Source organism: Aotus nancymaae, unplaced genomic scaffold (assembly GCF_030222135.1).
Source record: "Aotus nancymaae isolate 86718 unplaced genomic scaffold, 86718_ANA_hifiasm-v0.15.2.pri h1tg000010l, whole genome shotgun sequence".
Taxonomy (NCBI): Eukaryota; Metazoa; Chordata; class Mammalia; order Primates; family Aotidae; genus Aotus; species Aotus nancymaae.
Window position 1 is genome coordinate 28661620 of NW_026988421.1, and position 18602 is coordinate 28680221.

Here is an 18602-nt window from a genome sequence, read left to right on the forward strand (position 1 = left end):
AGGCTGGTCTGGAACTTCTGACCTCAAGTGATCTGCCCACCTTGGCCTCCCAAAGTGCTGGGATTATAGGTGTTGAGCCACTGTGCTTGGCCAATATTTTTTCTTTATTTACGGGTCACACTGTGCTCCTACTGGGAACTTCAGATTAACAATCTCCTTCGAACTTCTTCAGACTATAGACCATTTTGTTCACTATTCTTATATTCTGAGTGTTTTCTATAGCATATTGGGCCCCTGTTTCAGTATATCACATGGTTTTGCTATGTTTGCTTTTTTTTTTTTTTGAGACAGAGTCTCATTCTGTTGCCCAGGCTGGAGTGCAGTGCCACAGTCTCAGCTCATTGCAACTTTCATCTCCTGGGCTCAAGCGATCCTTTCAACTGAGCTTCCCAAGTAACTGGGACCATAGGTGCAAACCACCATGCCCAGCTAATTTCATATATTTTTACAGTGACTCGTTTAAATATCTATTTTGCCTCTCAAAAAAGTTCCTGGAGGGCAGGGCCTGTTTTTAAATCATTGTTAGATCTCTAGCAGACTACTTGGCTATTTATTTATTTATTTTTTGAGACGGGATCTTGCCCAGGCTGGAGTGCAGTGGCACAATCATGGCTCATTGCAGTCTTGACCTCCTGGGCTCAATGGATCCTCCCACCTCAGCCGCCTGCGTAGCTGGACCATCATGCCTGGCTTATTTTTGTGTTTTTTTTGTGTGTGTGTTTTTTTTTTAGTGATGGGTTTTCATCATGTTGCCCAGGCTGGTCTTGAAGTCCTGGACTCAAGTGATCTACCTGCCTTGGCCTCCCAAAGTGTTGTGATTATAGGCATGAGCCATAGCACCTGGCCTACTTGACTTTTTAAGAGGAACTCAGAAAACATTTGGATGAACAAATAAGTAGATGAATGGATATGTAGGATTTTCATCAATGATGGATCAACATTCTCCAAAAGCAGCACAATGTTGTGTTTGACCCAAATAATGATAATAATAATAATAATAACAGAACCCAGTAGGATGTTGTTATTGTTTCTGTTGAGCTGACATCATCATCTTTGATAGGGCCAGCCATTAACCTTAGTTGATTTGATTTGTGAAAGAGAGTAGTTAGTAATTTCTTTTGTTTTTTTCTCATTCTTCCTTACCCACACAGATGCATGGATTGCTTTTAATCAAATAAAAATGGAAACTTTGATGGTTTCTAAGCCATTAACCAAAGAATGAGCAGGATGTTTAGAGAGAAGGTGTAGTTGTTGGAGAGGGAAATACTTGAGCTTCATGGAGTCAGCTTATTTTATTTCTTTTTTTTTTTTTTAAAGAAAGAAAGAAAAAGAATAAAGAAGAGGAGGAAAAAAGAGAAAGAGAGAGAATGAGAGTATTGCTTTCTTGCCCAGGCTAGAATGCAGTTTAGTAATGGGTATTGAAAACCTCTTTTATACCAATAATTATACTTGTACTTGATGTAAACAGGAAGGAATAAGGGAAGAAAATAACAAACGAGCAGCCAACCAATATTTCATTTAAACCTATGAAATGCTATGCGATTACTGAGGAGTGATTTACTTCCAATTATGTAGTCACTTTTGGAATAGGTGTGAGGTGGTAATGTATGTTTTGTGTATTTGAAGTGGAGAGTTCTATAAATGTTTATTAAATTTACTTGTTCCGGGTCTGAGTTCAAGTCCTGGATGTCCTTGTTAATTTTCTGTCTCGTTGATCTATAAAATCGTTAGCTCTTCTTGTTACATTGATCCTTTTGCCATTATGTAATGTCCTTCTTTGCCTCTTTTGCTCTTTGTTGCTTTAAAGTCTACTTTATCAGAGGCGAGAATTGCATCTCCTGCTTTTTATTTATTTGTTTATTTTTACTCTCTGTTTGGTTGGTAAATCTTCCTCCTTCTCTTTGTTTTGAGTCTTTGTGTATCGTCGCATGTGAGATGGGTCTGGATGCAGCATACCAGTGGGTTTTGGCTTTTTATCCGATTAGAATATATATAACTTTAATACTGGCATTTAATGCTAGCTGGCTGTTTTGCCCATTAGTTAGTGTAAATTTTTCGTTGTGTTAATGTTCTTTTCTTTTTGATGTATTTTTGGAAAAGTTGATATTGGTTGTTCCTTTATATGTATAGTGCTTCTTTCAGAAGCTCTTGTAAAGCAGGCCTGGTGGTGGTGAACTCTCTAAGTACTTGTTTGTTCGCAAAGGATTTAATTTTTCCTTCGATTATAAAGCTTAGTTTGGCTGGATAGGAAATTCTGGGTTGAAAGTTCTTTTCTTTAAGGATGTTAAATATTGGTCCCCACTCTTTTCTGGCTTGTAGGGTTTCTGCTGAGAGATCTGCTGTAAGTCTGATAGGTTTCCCTTTGTGGGTAACCTGACCTTTCTCTCTGGCTGCCCTTAGTATTTTCTCCTTCATTTCAACCCTAATAAATCTGGCAATTATGTGCCTTGGGGTTGGTCTTCTTGAAGAATATCTTTGTGGTGTTCTCTGTATTACCTGGAGTTGAATATTACCCTGCCTTGCCAGGTTGGGAAAGTTTTCCTGAATGATATCCTGAAGAGTGTTTTCCAACTTGGATTCATTCTCTTCATCACATTCAGGTACACCTATCAAACGTAAATTAGGTCTTTTCACATAGTCCCATATTTCCTGGAGACTTTGCTCATTCCTTTTCATCCTTTTTTCTCCAATCTTGTCTTCTCGTTTCATTTCACTGAGCTGGTTCTCGACTTCTGATATCCTTTCTTCTACTTGATCAATTCGACTGTTTAAACTTGTGCATGCTTCGCGAAGTTCTCGTGTTGTGTTTTTCAGCTTCATCAATTCACTTATATTCCTCTCTAAATTGTCCATTCTCGTTAACATTTCATCAAACCTTTTTTCAAGGTTCTTAGTTTCTTTGCATTGGGTTAGAACAAGTTCTTTTAATTCACAGAAGTTTCTTATCACCCACGTTTTGAAACCTGCTTCTGTTATTGGAACACACTTGTAATCTATTAAGCCTTGTTCCGTTACTGATGAGGAATTGCGATCCCCTGTAGAGGGAGAGGCATTCTGATTTTGAGTATTCTCTGCCTTTTTACGCTGATTTCTTCCCTTCATTATATATTTATCCGTCTGTTGTCTTTGTAATTACCGACTTTCTAACTAGGTCTCTGAGCAGACGTCCAACTTGTTGATTCCCAGCGCCGAAATCTGAGCAATCCACTGCGCCGGCCAAAACAGCGGTGTTAAGATGGATGGTGCTTTTCTGCCTGGGAATCTCCGGACTCTGCACCAAAAACTGGCGCGCTAAGACACCAGCAAAACCACCGCGCCGGCCACAAGAGTCGCCCTGGCGACCCGTGGGGCTCCTCTGCTGGGAATCTCCTGGTCCGTGAGCAACAAATATTCGTCTGAAAGTGTGGCGTCCTCTCGTTCTCTGCGCTTTCACTGGGAACTACGAGCCCGAGCTGCTAGTGATCAGCCATCTTGGATCTCTCTCCCAGCTTGTTTTATTTCTACTGCAGGAAGAAGGGGCATTGGAGAGGCAGCCTGCATTTAAATAGTATGACTTTCCACCATCTGAAAACATGGGTTGATTTAAAGGCACATTTATACTGGCATTTTATATTTGACATTTATCTATGGATCACAGTTGTTACCCTTTTACTCTACCACATCCTGGGTGATAAGTCATTATTTTTATCCCCATTTGTTAGGGAAGGGAGTAGAGATATAGAAGGGTTAACTGACTTGCTAAGGATCATGGAATCAGACACTAAACAGTCATGATTAGAACTTAGAGTTCCTGACTCCTATGCTCAGACACAGATCACTAAGCAACATTTGCTTCCCTGCAGGAAGAAAGGCCCCCTAAGCCCCCAGAACAATCTGTTCAGCTTCACTGTGCTAAGTAACATCTAAAGCATTCACAGCTTTGTGAAAAAGAGAGAAATTGTACATGGCCTGACCTTTTAGATATCTACTGGGAAAAATGGAAAACCCAGGGAGTATCACAGCATTCTGGATCTAACTGGCTCCCCCATCACTGGCAGAAGCCTATGACTTCTTGGTTAGGCACATCTCAAGATTGGCAGTTGAAAGCCTTTCGTTGGAAATTTGTTTTACTTTAAGTGTTGCCATACAGGACTGAAATATTTCAAGAGAAAGGCTGACTTGAGCCATAGATTTATCTGGCAGTTCTTGTGTAGATGTAGCTTTGATAGTCCAGCAGCCCCTCTTGATTTTGAGAAACTATCCTTTGAACTTTTCATTGTGTGCTGCTTTTAGTTTAGTTTCTTTTTTAAACTTTTAATTTTGATGTAATTATAGACTTACAGGAAGTTGCAAAAATAGTATGTAGAGTTTCATATACCCTTCACCCAGCTTCCTCCAGTGATGACATCTTATATAACTCTACAATATTGCTTCTTTTAGTTTTGAAGAGAGTATCCAGGCGGGAAAGAACATAGCAGTAAAAACTAGAGTAGATGAGAAGGGGAAATTTGGCAGCTGCTATTTCTATCTTGTTTTTAAAATTGCTCTTCCTCATTTCTCTAAATTTTCTCTGATTTAGGCAAATATGTCACAAGATATATTCTAGGCTGATGTGCCTAATTAAGATTGCTCTAGCTTCCATATGCAAAAATAGCGTTTTTTCCTCTATGGGTAATCAATTCCTCTCAATGTTAGAATGTTCTAATTGAGGGGCATTAGAAGGTATCTTTGTGGTTCTGTAATGTAGTTATGAAATATTCTCTACAGAAGTATAGAAAGCCCAAGGACTAAAAAAGAATGCCAGGAAGCTTTTTTCCCTTTCAAATCACTACATTTGGCTGAATCCAAAATTTACACTATTTTGAATCTTTCTCTCATCCCCTCAGAAACTTGGCAGAAGCAAAAGATAGGAATCTCTAACAGGTTTAGCCTGTTAGAGGGAGAAAAAGATTCCCACGTAAAAGCCCCCAAAAGAGCAAGAAATCGCTTTGTTCTTTTCTCTGTGCATGTAGTCACTTGCTATCCAGAAACATGTCAACTCTCATAGGCCCATGAGCATTTTGTCAAGTAAAAGGGACATGGTGAGGATTAGCTGTGCTTTTGTTACTCTGCCTATATTAGTTTCAAAGGGACATATCATGTGGTTTCATAAGATACTATCCATCTCTGGATCCTGAAGGAGCGACAAGTCTGTTACTGGTCCTACCTCATTTTGGCAAAAAGCAGAGTTCTTGGTTCTGTGTCAGATGGCTCCACTGAGACATGGTTTCATTGACTTTTACATTTCTTTAAGGGTGATTTTGGCTATCACTCATTTGGGAAATATTGCCGGGAAAGGAGCAGGTGGTTTGGGCCTAGAAGAAGAAGGCAGTGGCTCCTAAGCATGCTTGGTTAGAGGCAGCTGCACAGGGACCCAACATTTCCCAAAGTCTAGGATCTGGGAACTTTCATGTAGAAACTAATTTTCATGAAATAGAAGAGGGTGGGTGGTAATTGTGAGGTGTGCATTGTCTGCAAGAAAATGGGGAATGGAAGATGGTTGAGAACCTTATTTATTTAACAGATACACATTGACTGGAAGGAAAATGGTAAGGATGGAAGCAGACTTGCGTTTAAAGAAAGGATTTGTTCTATTTTCTGCCTTACTTAGAGGAATGTGGAACCTTTAGTCAGTGCAGGCTGTTGACATACTGACTTGTGTGCTCTGTTTACCTGGAGAGGCTGAGAGCATACAGCCAGAGCCATTTCATTTTCTTGTTTGATTCTTTGGCCTCTGTGTCAGTGAAGTGCTTAGGTTTGTAGCCAGACAGATGCCTGTATTCTGAAAAGCCACCTATTTTTTACCCTCAGAGACAGAGTCTTACTCTAGCCCAGGCTGGAGTGCCATGGCACAATCTTGGCTCACTGCAACCTCCCCGTCCCGGGTTCAAGCAGTTCTCCTGCCTCGGCATTTTGAGTAGCTGGGATTACAGGGGCACAGCTCCACACCCTGCTAATTTTTGTATTTTTAGTAGAGACAGGGTTTCACCATGTTGGCCAGACTAATCTCAAACTCCTGACCTTGTGATCCACCTACCTCACAAGTGCTGGGATTACAGGCGTGAGCCACTGCATCTGGCTGGGTATTTTAAAATTATTCTACTGGCAGGTGTTGGCTTCAGATTCTCTTCTGCACCACTTTACTGATTGACAGTGAGCCTGCTGATTGCTGGCAATGTCCCTGGATAATTGATGATTTTGTCCAGAGATGCTCGTATCGGCTAGAGTTTATAGTGCCTCCAGGGTTTTGGTGGCATTAGCTTGTTACACTAGTGCTATTTTCATCCTGTCCTTTTCTTGACTTCTCTCCTAAGCAACTGAGATGGCAATATTATTCTTTTATCAGTCACTGTGAAATTTTCCATCTCTTCTAATGAACAGGTTTTGATTTGGGTTCTGTGGCACCTAATCCTAGCTCCATACCAGGCCACAAAATCGAGTCTGGCTGAGTGTTGTCTTTGCTTTCTCTTTCTCTTTGTAGCATGTAAAAGCTGCTTAGATAGCTTTCTCTGACCTGATTCTTGGGAGACATTTATTTGTGCTCTCCTGGAAGCTCTCTGTCTCCTTCCTGTTTTTAATCTTATTTAAATGTCATTCACTTGGTTTTGTAATTAAGCCTCTCCTCTGCTTCTCTGAGGCAGGCGCCTGAGCTGCCACTTAATTGTGTCTTCCTGTGGTTGGCTTGTTCCGCTCCACACCTGGTTTACCTTAATGTGGGGGGACAGGTTTTAGTCCTGGAGAAGTTCCCATATCCATTATTCATTCTAATCCTACATGGCAACACAATTTGCTGCTACCTTTTTTCCCTCCTCCTGAATTCAAAGCAGGATAGAAAAAAGTCTGGGAAAGTCCTCATTGTGTATGGTACATTAATGCTAGGAACAGCTCTGCAAAAAAGGTTCCTTGTTGGGTGTGTGTTAGGGGCACTGCATAAGATGGCAGGATTCTCGGATGGTATTCAACTCTTCCATTTGAAAATTAGGGTGGGCTGGGTGCAGTGGCTCACACCTGTGATCCAGCACTTTGGGAGGCCAAGGCGGGCAGATCACCTAAGGTCAGGAGTTCAAGACCAGCCTGGTAAAACCCCATCTCTACTAAAAATACAAAAATTAGCCAGGGGTGGTGGTGCACGCCTGTAATCCCAGCTACTTGGGAGACTGAGGCACGAGAATTGCTTGAACCCAGGAGGTGGAGGTTGTAGCGAGTTCGGATGGCGCCACTGCACTCCAGCCTGGGTGACAGAGTAAGACTCTGTCTCAAAAAAAAAAAAAAATAGATTGGCTGCCTCTGCCTCTGGGAATTTATGTGGGACTTAAGGAACCTTCAGAGTACCTGGTCCTGGCTCAGCTTCCCAGAACCTGTACACTCTTCTATATTCCACCTGCATCTGCATGCTGCAGAAAAGTCAGAACTCTACACACTGTTATCATACTGTTTCACCAAATATGATGCACAAGACTCCCCAAGGAAGGGAACATGGGCCAAAGCTGAGTGTGAGACTGATAGTTGCCTCTAGTACAGAGTCAAAAGAGGCAGCATTTGTAGTCAATTTGAAGTTCCTGAAAAAAGCCCAGAAACTAATTTTTCAAGAGGCCTGCTATAAAAGACTTTCCAATGAAGAAATGAGTGTGTACTGAGTATTCACTTCCTTACAACTTAAACATATTTAATGTGTAATGTAATACCTCAAATATTTTATTGCAGTAATTTCTCAGTTCTTCACTCAGTCAGAGTAACAGTACTTGGAGCCAGGTACCTGGCGCCTCATTTAGTATAATAGATGAAATAGTAAGGATTAGGCGTCAAACCCAGGGTCCCTGAGGATTTCGTAGGATAGTGTTGGTACTTAGTGCACTGTTAGTTTGGATTTCGAGCTTTGGTGATTATTTTGTTTTCTTTTTTCTTTTTTAAATTTTTCCCAAGAGGTGCTAAAGGGATTTGGTGATTATTTTGAAGATTGCCACAGTGTTGCCTTGAAGGCTGCCCAGGGTTCATTTTGAATTTGCATTCCTGCTCAAGTCCATGTGCTCTCTGTTAATTATTTTTGGCTTCTTTCCTTTTCCCTGTCAGTGAGGAAGCATCTTTGTATGTTTGTCCCTGTACTCAATTTGTACTCAGTTGACGTGAATGTCAGCCAGTCAGTTATGCAGAGGTGACAGAAAGTGGGACTGGAGTGTTTGTGAGGCTCTTGGGAGTGTCTGTGGAAAGACAAACATTGACCTCTTGTTTTTCTTTTTAATTGGGGTAAAATATACATAAAACTTGTAACTATGTTTAAGCATACAGTTCAGTGGCATTAAGTATATTCACATTGTGCAACCATCACTACCTTTCATTTCCAGTAGTTTTTTTATCTTGCCAAACTGAAACTCAATACTCATTAAACAATATCTCCTTTTTTTTCTTTTTGTGAGACTGAGTCTTCCTCTGTTGCCCAGGCTGGAGTGCAGTGGTGTGATCTCGATTCACTGCAACCTCTGCCTCCTGGGTTCAAGTGATTCTCTTGCCTCCGCCTCCTGAGTAGCTGGGACTACAGGCGTTCACCACCATGCCCAGCTTATTTTTTATTTATTTATTTTTTTGGTAGAGACAGGGTTTCACCATGTCGCAGGCTGGTTTTGAACTCCTGACCTTAGATAATCTGCCTGCTTTGGCCTCTAAAGTGCTGGGATTACAGGTGTGAGCCACTGCGTCTGGCCAACAATAACTCTTAATTCCCCCTCATGCCTGTCCCTGATAACCACTGACTCTGAATTTGATTATTCTGAGTATTTCATTTAAATGGAATTAAACAATATTTGTCCTTTTGTAACCAGTTTATTTCACTTAGAATAATATCTTCAAGGTTCATTTATGTTGTAGCACATGTGAGAATTTTCTTTAAGGCTGAATAATATTCTGCCGTATGTATATTCCATATTTTGTTTATTCATTCATCTGTTGATAGACATTTGGGTTGCTTCCACCTTTTGACTGTGGTGAATGATGCTGCTGTAAACATGGGTGTACAATACTTGTTTGAGTTTCTGCAATCTCTTGTTTTTTTTTAAGATTGTGTGGGTTTAATTATCTTAGGCCAATAGAATGAAGTCCTGAGACATTTAGAGAGATGTACTCTGAGCTGGCCAGGCATGGTGGCTCATGCCTGTAATCCTAGGACTTTGGGAGGCTGAGGTGGGTGGATCACTTCAGGTCAGGAGTTCGAGACCAGCCTGGCCAATGTGGGGAAACACCGTCTCTATTAAAAATGCAAAAATTAGCCAGGCGTGGTGGTGGGTGCTTGTAATCCCAGCTACTTGGGAGTCTAAGGCAGGAGAATCTCTTGAACCCAGGAGGCGGAGGTTGCGGTGAGCCAAGATCACGCCACTGCACTCCAGTCTGGGTGACAGAGTAAAACTGTCATAAAAAAAAAAAAAAGGAAAAAAGTAAAAAGAGATGTACTCTGAGCTTACGGGATTTTTCCCTTGGTCACTTTGATATGTGAGGGGGCTAATCAGTGGAGTTGTGATCAAAGTATGGTTTTTGGTGGCAAATATAGATATTGGCCCTAGACAGCTCCTGTATCCCCAACAAGTGTTTTTTAAATTGAAGTTTGGGTGGATCCAGTACAGCTTCATAGACTTCAGCAGTGGGAGTTCGTAGACTTTCTTCTCCCCAGCATGTTATCCTTAATACAGTTTAGCTCCAACCAGCATATTGGCTTTGGGTAATTTATTTAGCCTTTCTGAATTTTGATTTGCTCATCTGTAAAATGGGAACAATAGTAACTATTTCATCAGATAGTCAAGAGGATTCAGTGAGAAGAATATATATATATATATATATATATATATATATTTTTTTTTTTTTTTTTTTTTTGAGACAGAGGCTTGCTCTGTCACCAGGCGCCAGGCTAGAGTGCAGTGGTGCGATCTTGGCTCACTGCAACCTCTGCCTCCCAGGTTCAAGCAATTCTCCTGCCTCAGCTTCCCAAGTAGCTGGGACTATAGGCACGCACCACCACACCTACTTAATTTTTAATTTTTTTAGTGGAGATGGAGTTTCACCATGTTGGTCAGGATGGTCTCGATCTCTTGACCTTGTGATCCGCCCACCTTGGCCTCCCAAAATGCTGGAATTACAGGCATGACCCACTGCGCCTGGCCGAGAAGAATATACTATAAGTGCTTTACATAATATCTGGCACCTAGCAAGCACTTAGTAAGTGTTACCTTTCCTGCCATTTATGACCATGGTGTTTCTCACTTTGAAAAGAGGTGAATACAGTTTGAGGGAGGTGATTTCTGTAGTTAAGGGTCTCTTTTTAAGGTATCAGTTAGAGGGTATTAGAAAAAAGGAAGGTTTGAAATGCTCTGTGTGAGCTTCTGGGAACAATAATTAACTTGTAGTTGTTGTCACTCTTCTATAGGAAATGATGCATTCCTCTGTGAAATGTCTCTTGGCATTGGTATTTTGGGACATCCCATTCCCAGGGTTGTGGAGTGTGGGCCCATAAGCATTATCTCTTAAGGTTTGGAAGGTCTCAACTACCAAGCTTGCCCTTAATCAAAAGGATATTCTCTGCAACAAGCCATGCCATTCTCTTTTGAGGAGGTGTAATGGGCAAAACTGTTTACACAGTATTAAGTTTCGATACCATAAGGTCATGCTTCTTTGGAAATCTCTCAGACCAGGAGTCAGGCCTTTGGTGAAGAAGAATCCTGTGTTAGCCCTTTACCCCCTACTTCATTTTGAAAACTATTATTTAACAATGAGAAACATGATAAAGCAAAGGATTAAATTAAAAGGTACATACTACCCCTCATATCTTCATAATATATCTTACAGACATATGACTAATTAACAATACTATGTTTGTACAATCAGCCTCTTATTTTATAGTTATCTTAACTCTTCCCTGTATATATGGCTACTTCTGTGAGTGTCCTTGGAACAATTTGGCTGGTCATGTGCCCAGATGGCATCAAGTGGACAAGTGGATCGAGGGCAGTTTTCTAAAAATGCGTGTGTGTGTGGAGGGTGTGAGTCAGGAGCCTGCCAGCGTGAGCTCTGTGTTGGCACTGAGATCCTGAGTGCCAGTTCTCAGCTGTCCTTGAAACTGCCCTTGACACAAGGGCATTCTCTTCTTTGGCCTAAACCTCTGTCTTTTTTGGCCTAAACCCTGTCCAAAGCTTACTCTGTACTATAATAGTTTATAAATAAACCTGGTTCTTAATTGTTTATAACCATTTTTTTTGTTTTGGTTCTGATTTTGAGTAAAGAAAGGGGATCTTGGCTGCCTTTAATGTCCATATCCAATCATCTTCCATTTGCAGTACCTAATTTTGAAGAAGGCAACATTGACTGAGGGAATTAGGAACAGTTTTAGTTGATAGTTGTGTGCTTAAAAAAAAAAAAAAAGATATGAGAGAGAAAGCAGCCAAAAGGGGAAGAGAGGTGACAGCAGAGAACAGGCCCAGGAGCTGGCGGAGAAGCCTGCTGAGGCTGAGCAAAGCTTCTGGGAGTCTTTTTGTGTTGTCAGTGAGTGGCAGGAAGGCAATAATGAGGTATTAAACACTTGTAATTTAACAAGTAGCTGAGGACCAAGGGGAAAGGGGGACCAAATACATGAAAATAATGTAGAACAGCCAGCAGATAGAGAAAGTTATAAACCAGAGTCTAGAGAAGTGCTGGTAACAGTATAGTGAGCAGGCCTAAGCACACCATTTATAGTAAGCTATATCCCCACTTTAACATTCAACTTGATCTCGTACCTTTATATGTTTAATCTTCTTAATGGCATGGTAGAAAGAACACTAAACAGGAGACCAAGTTCTATTCCCAGCTTAGTCATCAGCTAGTTTGGGGTGAGCGTGGAATGGGGGATGGAGTTTTCTTATCAAAAAATGAGGAAATTGGATTAAATGACCTGAGGTATTTTCTAGCTCTAAAAATCTATAATCAGCTATGTCAAAGCCTCACAGACTTAGAACTCCCATCATATCAGATCAGAGGCTAGAATCAGTGTGTAGTGGTGTATAGGACACTGAACAGTTGATATAATGAGTGTGAAGTTAGGGAGATGATGATGGAGAAAAGCGCTATTTCATGGGATATTTGGAACATTCTGTCTTGAAGAATTGCCATCTGTGATGTCAGAGGCATCATTTTAGTTGCCTGTTAAATTCCCTGTAGAGAATTCTTACTTCCTGGTGAGAAGACCTGGGCTCTTTGGGGAGTTGGATATCTGACCTGCATTTTCAGGGATAGAATGCAAGCTGCTCTAGCACTGACTCTCAGAGTATTGTAGTGCTGGATTCTCCCTCTCAATACTGTGGCTCCGCTAATGCCTGTAGCAGTTGGGACACAGGTTGCCTCTTGGCCTGTGCCAGAATTGCTCTTTTACTCCTCTAATATTTATCACTTTGTCATCCTGGACTCTGAATCCCAGAGATCAAGACTAGCTGTAATCCAGCAGAGGAGCAATAAATCATTGCCCCGACATCTTTTCCTCCAGGTTTCCTGCCCCTTAATTACCACATAGCCACTGCTGAGGCTGCATCTCCTTGCTGTGTTTTGCTAGGGACAAAAGCCCTTGTTGATTGGATGTGTGCAAAAGCTGCTTTGTCTCTAGCTATTACATTTTGCAGAGCTCCATGTGTGCTACCCATCCCTTTCTCTCATCTCTATGAGTTTATAGAGTCTGATTGTCAGGTAGTATATCATTCTTTCTTTTTTTTTTTTTTTTTTATTGCATTTTAGGTTTTGGGGTACATGTGAAAAACATGCAAAGTTGTTGCATAGGTGCATTCATGGCAGTGTGATTTGCTGCCTCCCTCCCCCTCACCCATATCTGGCATTTCTCCCCATGCTATCCCTCCCCAACTCCCCCCGCCGCTGTCCCCCCCACTCCCCCGCAACAGACCCCCGTGTATAGTGCTCCCCTCCCTGTGTCCATGTGTTCTCCTTGTTCAACACCCTCCTATGAGTGAGAACATGTGGTGTTTGGTTTTGTGTTCTTGTGTCAGTTTGCTGAGAATGATGGTTTCCAGGTTCATCCATGTCCCTACAAAGGACGCGAACTCCTCATTTTTAATGGCTGCATAATATTCCATGGTGTTTATGTGCCACATTTTTCCTGTCCAGTCTATCATCGATGGGCATTTGGGTTGGTTCCAGGTCTTTGCTATTGTAAACTGTGCTGCAATGAACATTCGTGTGCATGTGTCCTTATAGTAGAACGATTTATAATCCTTTGGATATATGCCCAGTAATGGGATTGCTGGGTCAAATGGAATTTCTATTTCTAGGTCCTTGAGGAATCGCCACACTGTTTTCCACAGTGGTTGAACTAATTTACACTCCCACCAACAGTGTAAAAGTGTTCCTATTTCTCCACATCCTCTCCAGCATCTATTTTCTCCAGATTTTTTAATGATCGCCATTCTAACTGGCGTGAGATGGTATCTCAATGTAGTTTTGATTTGCATTTCTCTAATGACCAGTGATGATGAGCATTTTTTCATATGTTTGTTGGCCTCTTGTATGTCTTCTTTTGTAAAGTATCTGTTCATATCCTTCGCCCATTTTTGAATGGGCTTGTTTGTTTTTTTCTTGTAAATCTATTTTAGCTCGTTGTAAATTCTGGATATCAGCCCTTTGTCAGATGGGTAGGCTGCAAAAATTTTTTCCCATTCTGTTGGTTGCCGATTCACTCTATTGACTGTTTCTTTTGCCGTGCAGAAGCTGTGGAGTTTGATTAGGTCCCATTTGTCTATTTTGGCTTTTGTTGCCAATGCTTTTGGTGTTTTGGTCATAAAGTCCTTGCCTACGCCTATGTCCTGAATGGTTTTGCCTAGGTTTCCTTCTAGTGTTTTTATGGTGTTAAGCCTTATGTTTAAGTCTTTAATCCATCTGGAGTCAATTTTAGTGTAAGATGTCAGGAAGGGGTCGAGTTTCTGCTTTCTGCATATGGTTAGCCAGTTTTCCCAACACCACTTATTGAACAGGGAATCCTTTCCCCATTGCTTGTTTTTATCAGGTTTGTCAAAGATCGGGTGGTTGTAGATATGTTGTGTCGCCTCCGACGCCTCTGTTCTGTTCCATTGGTCTATATCTCTGTTTTGGTACCAGTACCATGCTGTTTTGATTACCGTAGCCTTGTAGTAGAGTTTGAAGTCCGGTAGTGTGATGCCTCCTGCTTTGTTCTTTTTGCTTAGAATTGACTTGGCTATGCGGGCTCTCTTTTGGTTCCATATGAAGTTTAAGGTGGTTTTTTCCAGTTCTGTGAAGAAGGTCATTGGTAGCTTGATGGGGATAGCGTTGAATCTGTAAATTACTTTGGGCAGTATGGCCATTTTCACGATATTAATTCTTCCTAACCATGAACATGGAATGTTTCTCCATCTGTTTGTGTCCTCTCTTCTTAGGTAGTATATCATTAACAGGGCTTGTCTAAGCTCTGGGGATTAGGTGGTGGGGTGGGCAGCTCCAACATAGCTCAGCAAGGTGATCTTCATTAAGGAGGGAAGTTTGGGTTAGTCATTTTTATGTGGATTTTAGCTAGCCTCCTTATTCCTGTGCTCCTGGTAGGCGCTAGCAGGTTGTGTGATCCTGAGTGGGATCCTCTTTTTTTTTGCGCCCAGTCCAACAGAACACTTGATCACTTAACACACACCATTAAAAGGGCCAGCTGCCTATCATTTGCCTTTTCATTATGAAACCCCAGAGAACTCAAGTTGGGGCCAGGGGTAAAGAGTTCATAAATGAAGATGCCCATCTCTTTCATCCCTGCAAGGCTTTTTTGCTATTTGAGGGGAAGATTTAGGCTTTAGAAACAGAATGTGGGTGAAGCCAGCCTCTTGTACTTTCCTTGCCTGCTGTTTCTTTACTGTACCTGGGCTTTTAAAGGATTGAGAGTGAGGGGTGTTGTGTGGCAGGCAGTAAGAGTCTGGAGAGTCTCACTCCTACTCATCATTCCCTGCTGTTCCAAATCAAAGCTCATATCTCTTCTTTAAGAGTAGTAAACTTCACACAAAACTCAGACAGCATGGGAGAATGAACTTCTTTGCTGGCAAAGAAGCAGATATGGTCCTAAAAAAAGAGAGGTCAAGCCTTTTCTTGGGTCTGTGGAAGGTGGGAGTTTGAGGGGGAGAAGATGGAAGGACCACAGATTGCCTGCAGCTGCTGAATCCCTTTATAGTATCCCATCAAGTAAGGGAGGTAGGTACAGGAGCATTATCTGAGATGGGCAGAGAAGCAGGATTCATTTCATGGACAAAATGTGCTAGGTGAATGAGTATAAGGTAATTGATAACTTCTTTTATGCTTAAAATTTGTTTGCAAAAATGTCTGAAGCTGCACTGTTAACCTAGGGACTTGGCAACAAACCTCTTTCCTGAGGTTGCTTGGGTTTTAGCAATCTCTCCCCTCACTAAGGATTGCCAAGTAGAAAGAGATTTCAGTAAATGTTGTCACTGTCAAGAGAGGTCAGTGCAAGCTACACTTTGTTTGAAGAGTTAGAACAGTTAAGGGCTTTTTTTCTCTTTACGAGCTCTCCTCAGCTAGAGCTGCAGCCCAACTATAGTTCTACAGTAAAGCTGCCACATCTGGTGACCAGTTAGAATGGATACATGTTCCTCTTAGCATTGATGTCTGAAACACATACATGTCTAAAGCCTGGTGATAATAGAAGCTAGCAGCTGAGAGTGTAAGGGGGACCCTCATTTTCATCTGTAAATTGAGCAGATTTGATGGGGAAATCACCATGTGGGAGAAAATTTGAAACACCAAGATGTCAGTTTTATATTCAAATTTCTGAGCTTAATTGCTATTTAAGAAGTGGGAAAAAGAAGTAGATATTTAAAAACCTTCCATGAGCAGATAAGCATACACGTGCTTGGGAAGGTGAGTGCTTTCCTCAAATATACCTACCTTGTCTGCTTTTTAAAAGACCTTGGTGGCTGAGACTTACTCAAATCTCTGGAATTTTTTAGAACTAGTCTGTTTTTATTTAGCTTTATTAATTATGGTTTGAATAGATTGTTGATGTCTCTTTCTCTCTTATTTTTTTAAAGCCTTGATAAATTTGCTGAAGTTCCTTATGTCAAATGAGACTGTACTTTTGGCCAAACACAACATTTTTACATTAGCTCTTATGGTGAGTATCAAAACAAGTATTTATTTTTCTGAAGCTATATGCTAAGGCAGAAATGTACTGGTTTGAAACAGGAGCTGTTGGTTGGTCCAGAGACTAAGTCATAGAGGGAACCAGGCATATATATATATACGTGTATGTATATATATATATATATATATATATTTTTTTTTTTTTTTGATCAGAATCTGGACTGATGGTCCCTACTCTCACCTATGTTTTTGGCAAACTCTGCATGACTCTCTTTCCTTCATGAAAGTATATTGTCTGGCAGGGGCAGATATAGATTAGATCTCTGTGTATGAATAGTGAGCCTTGGTCCCAACTGAGACACTGCACTGTATACTACTGCGGTCTCTATGTTGGTAAATAGCAAAGCCTCTGAGGGTTCCATTATGGCTGCACTTGGTTTCTGAGGGACATTGCAGATGCTTATTTATCTGGCTGGTTATTTGGGATAGAAGGAGGCCATTGTGCATTTTGACTGTCTTCTTAGGATATTATACAATGTGTTCTTAAATGTTCAACATTAGAGGGAAAAGTCTTGATTCATAGCATTTGCTGATTTTCATTGTAGAACTACACCCACCATGGCCAATTTCAAGCTATCAATGTGACATCAGAGTCATGCAGAGTTGGGAAGCAATGTGCAGTAGCACACCATTATGTGGTGTTTCCACCACACAGATATAACAGGTATAAATCTCCAGAGCATAGGTTATAGTAAAAGGTAGAAAATAATTAGGGAAGTGATAAGTTTTTAGTATTTGCTGCTTTCATTTTAATATAATTTATTTAATTATATGTTTATATGAGTGAAATTTTTAGTAATGGCTGTGTTTAACAACTGGCTTACAAAATTCCTGAAAATTTTATAGTCATCTCCTATAAAATAGTAAGAGCTGTCTATAACATACTACTGATAATTTCTGGTCTTCATAGCATGATGCCTATATATGGGCCTTTGCTTTGTTTTTAGATTGTGAACCTATTTAATATGTTTATCACATATGGCGACACATTTCTGCCAACCCCCAGCAGCTATGATGAACTTTACTATGAGATTATCCGCATGCACCAGAGCTTTGACAACCTCTACTCCATGGGTAAGCTGCCTTTTCTTTTTACTCCTCTCTCCATCAGTTGTCTAGCTTTTGACATATAAGAGGAAAAGACTACAAAAGATTCTCCTCTAGTTGTTTAGTGCCCCGTGTGGCACAGAAATATAGTAGCCTCCTCTTCTCAGGCAATAGGAAGGTACATGTGGGCCTTTTTGCCTTTAGGAATTCAGATTTTATCTCAGTGTAAAGCTGGTTAGCAGCCCTTTGTTGATGTTTGTGAGAGAGAGAGAGAGAATAGGGAGGCTTGTGGATTCATTGAATGCCAGGGAGAAGGAGGTGAAAGAGTGGGTGGGGATTAACAGCAGCAAATAAGAGAACTTGGATCCCAGAACATTGTGTAATTTGAGGATGTCCAGGATTTTAAGGAATCTTGGTGTACCTATGTATTTTTAGCACAACTTACAAGTGGAAGTGGGCATTAGATAAAAATCTTTTTTTGCAAATCTTTTGGTGATTGGCTCACTGAAAATGTACTCTCTAGCTACAGCAAATATAACTGATTTCTAAAAGAAGACATATGTCCCTGTAAGTTTGGGATAAGGGCCTAGTTAATTCTACCTGTAATTTAAAGGTTAAGGAAAAATCTCTACAGATTGCACAGAAACAGCCACTCAGTAAAACTATCTTGTTTATTTATTTGTTTATAAATGGAGTTTTGCTCTTGTTGCCCAGGCTAGAGTGCAGTGGCACGCTCTTGGCTCACAGCAATTTCTGCCTCCCGGGTTCAAGCGATTCTCCTGCCTCAGCCTCCCAGGTAGCTGGGATTACAGGCATTTGCCACCACACCTGGCTAATTTTGTGTTTTTAGTAGAGATGGGGTTTCTCCATGTTGGTCAGGCTGGTCTCAAACTCTGACCTCAGGTGATTCACCCACCTCAGCCTCCCAAAGTGCTGGGATTACAGGCATGAGCCACTCTGCCCGGCCAAACTCCCTTATTTTTAAAACCCAAACTTATTAGCTTTATTGAAGTATAATTTATATATAATAAACTGCACACATTTTAAATATACAAATTTTAATGAATCTTGACATATGCGTATGTATGTGAAACTATTACAGTGGTCAGGATAATAACCATATCTATCACCTCCCAAAAGTTTCCTTGTATCTCTTTAGAATCCTCTCATGTCTCCTTCATCACCTTCAACCACTGTGCCTCATCCCTGGGCAACCACTGATTTGCCTTCTGTCACTGTAGATTAGTTTGCTTCATCCTTTGTGATGAGATTAATTGTGAAAACCCCAACCTCTCTTTGGGACTCCTATATCATGAGAAAAAAGGAGAGGATTTGAAACAAGTATCAGGAGAAAGAATAGAAGCAGCAGT

General features: G+C 40.9%; 1 protein-coding gene across 7 annotated transcripts in view; it reads left to right on the plus strand.

Annotated features, from left to right (window-relative positions):
* ARMH3 (armadillo like helical domain containing 3) overlaps nt 1-18602 on the plus strand; it is a 210798-nt gene that overhangs the window by 83503 nt on the left and 108693 nt on the right. For all 7 annotated transcript variants that reach the window (XR_010341755.1, XM_064373952.1, XM_012439376.2 and 4 more), the window contains exons 21-22: nt 16074-16156; nt 17133-17259. Coding sequence is in view for 6 of the 7 variants with exons in the window: in XM_064373952.1 (XP_064230022.1) it covers nt 16074-16156; nt 17133-17259 (210 nt within the window). In the remaining variant the exon portion in view is untranslated. The remainder of the gene's footprint in view (nt 1-16073; nt 16157-17132; nt 17260-18602) is intronic.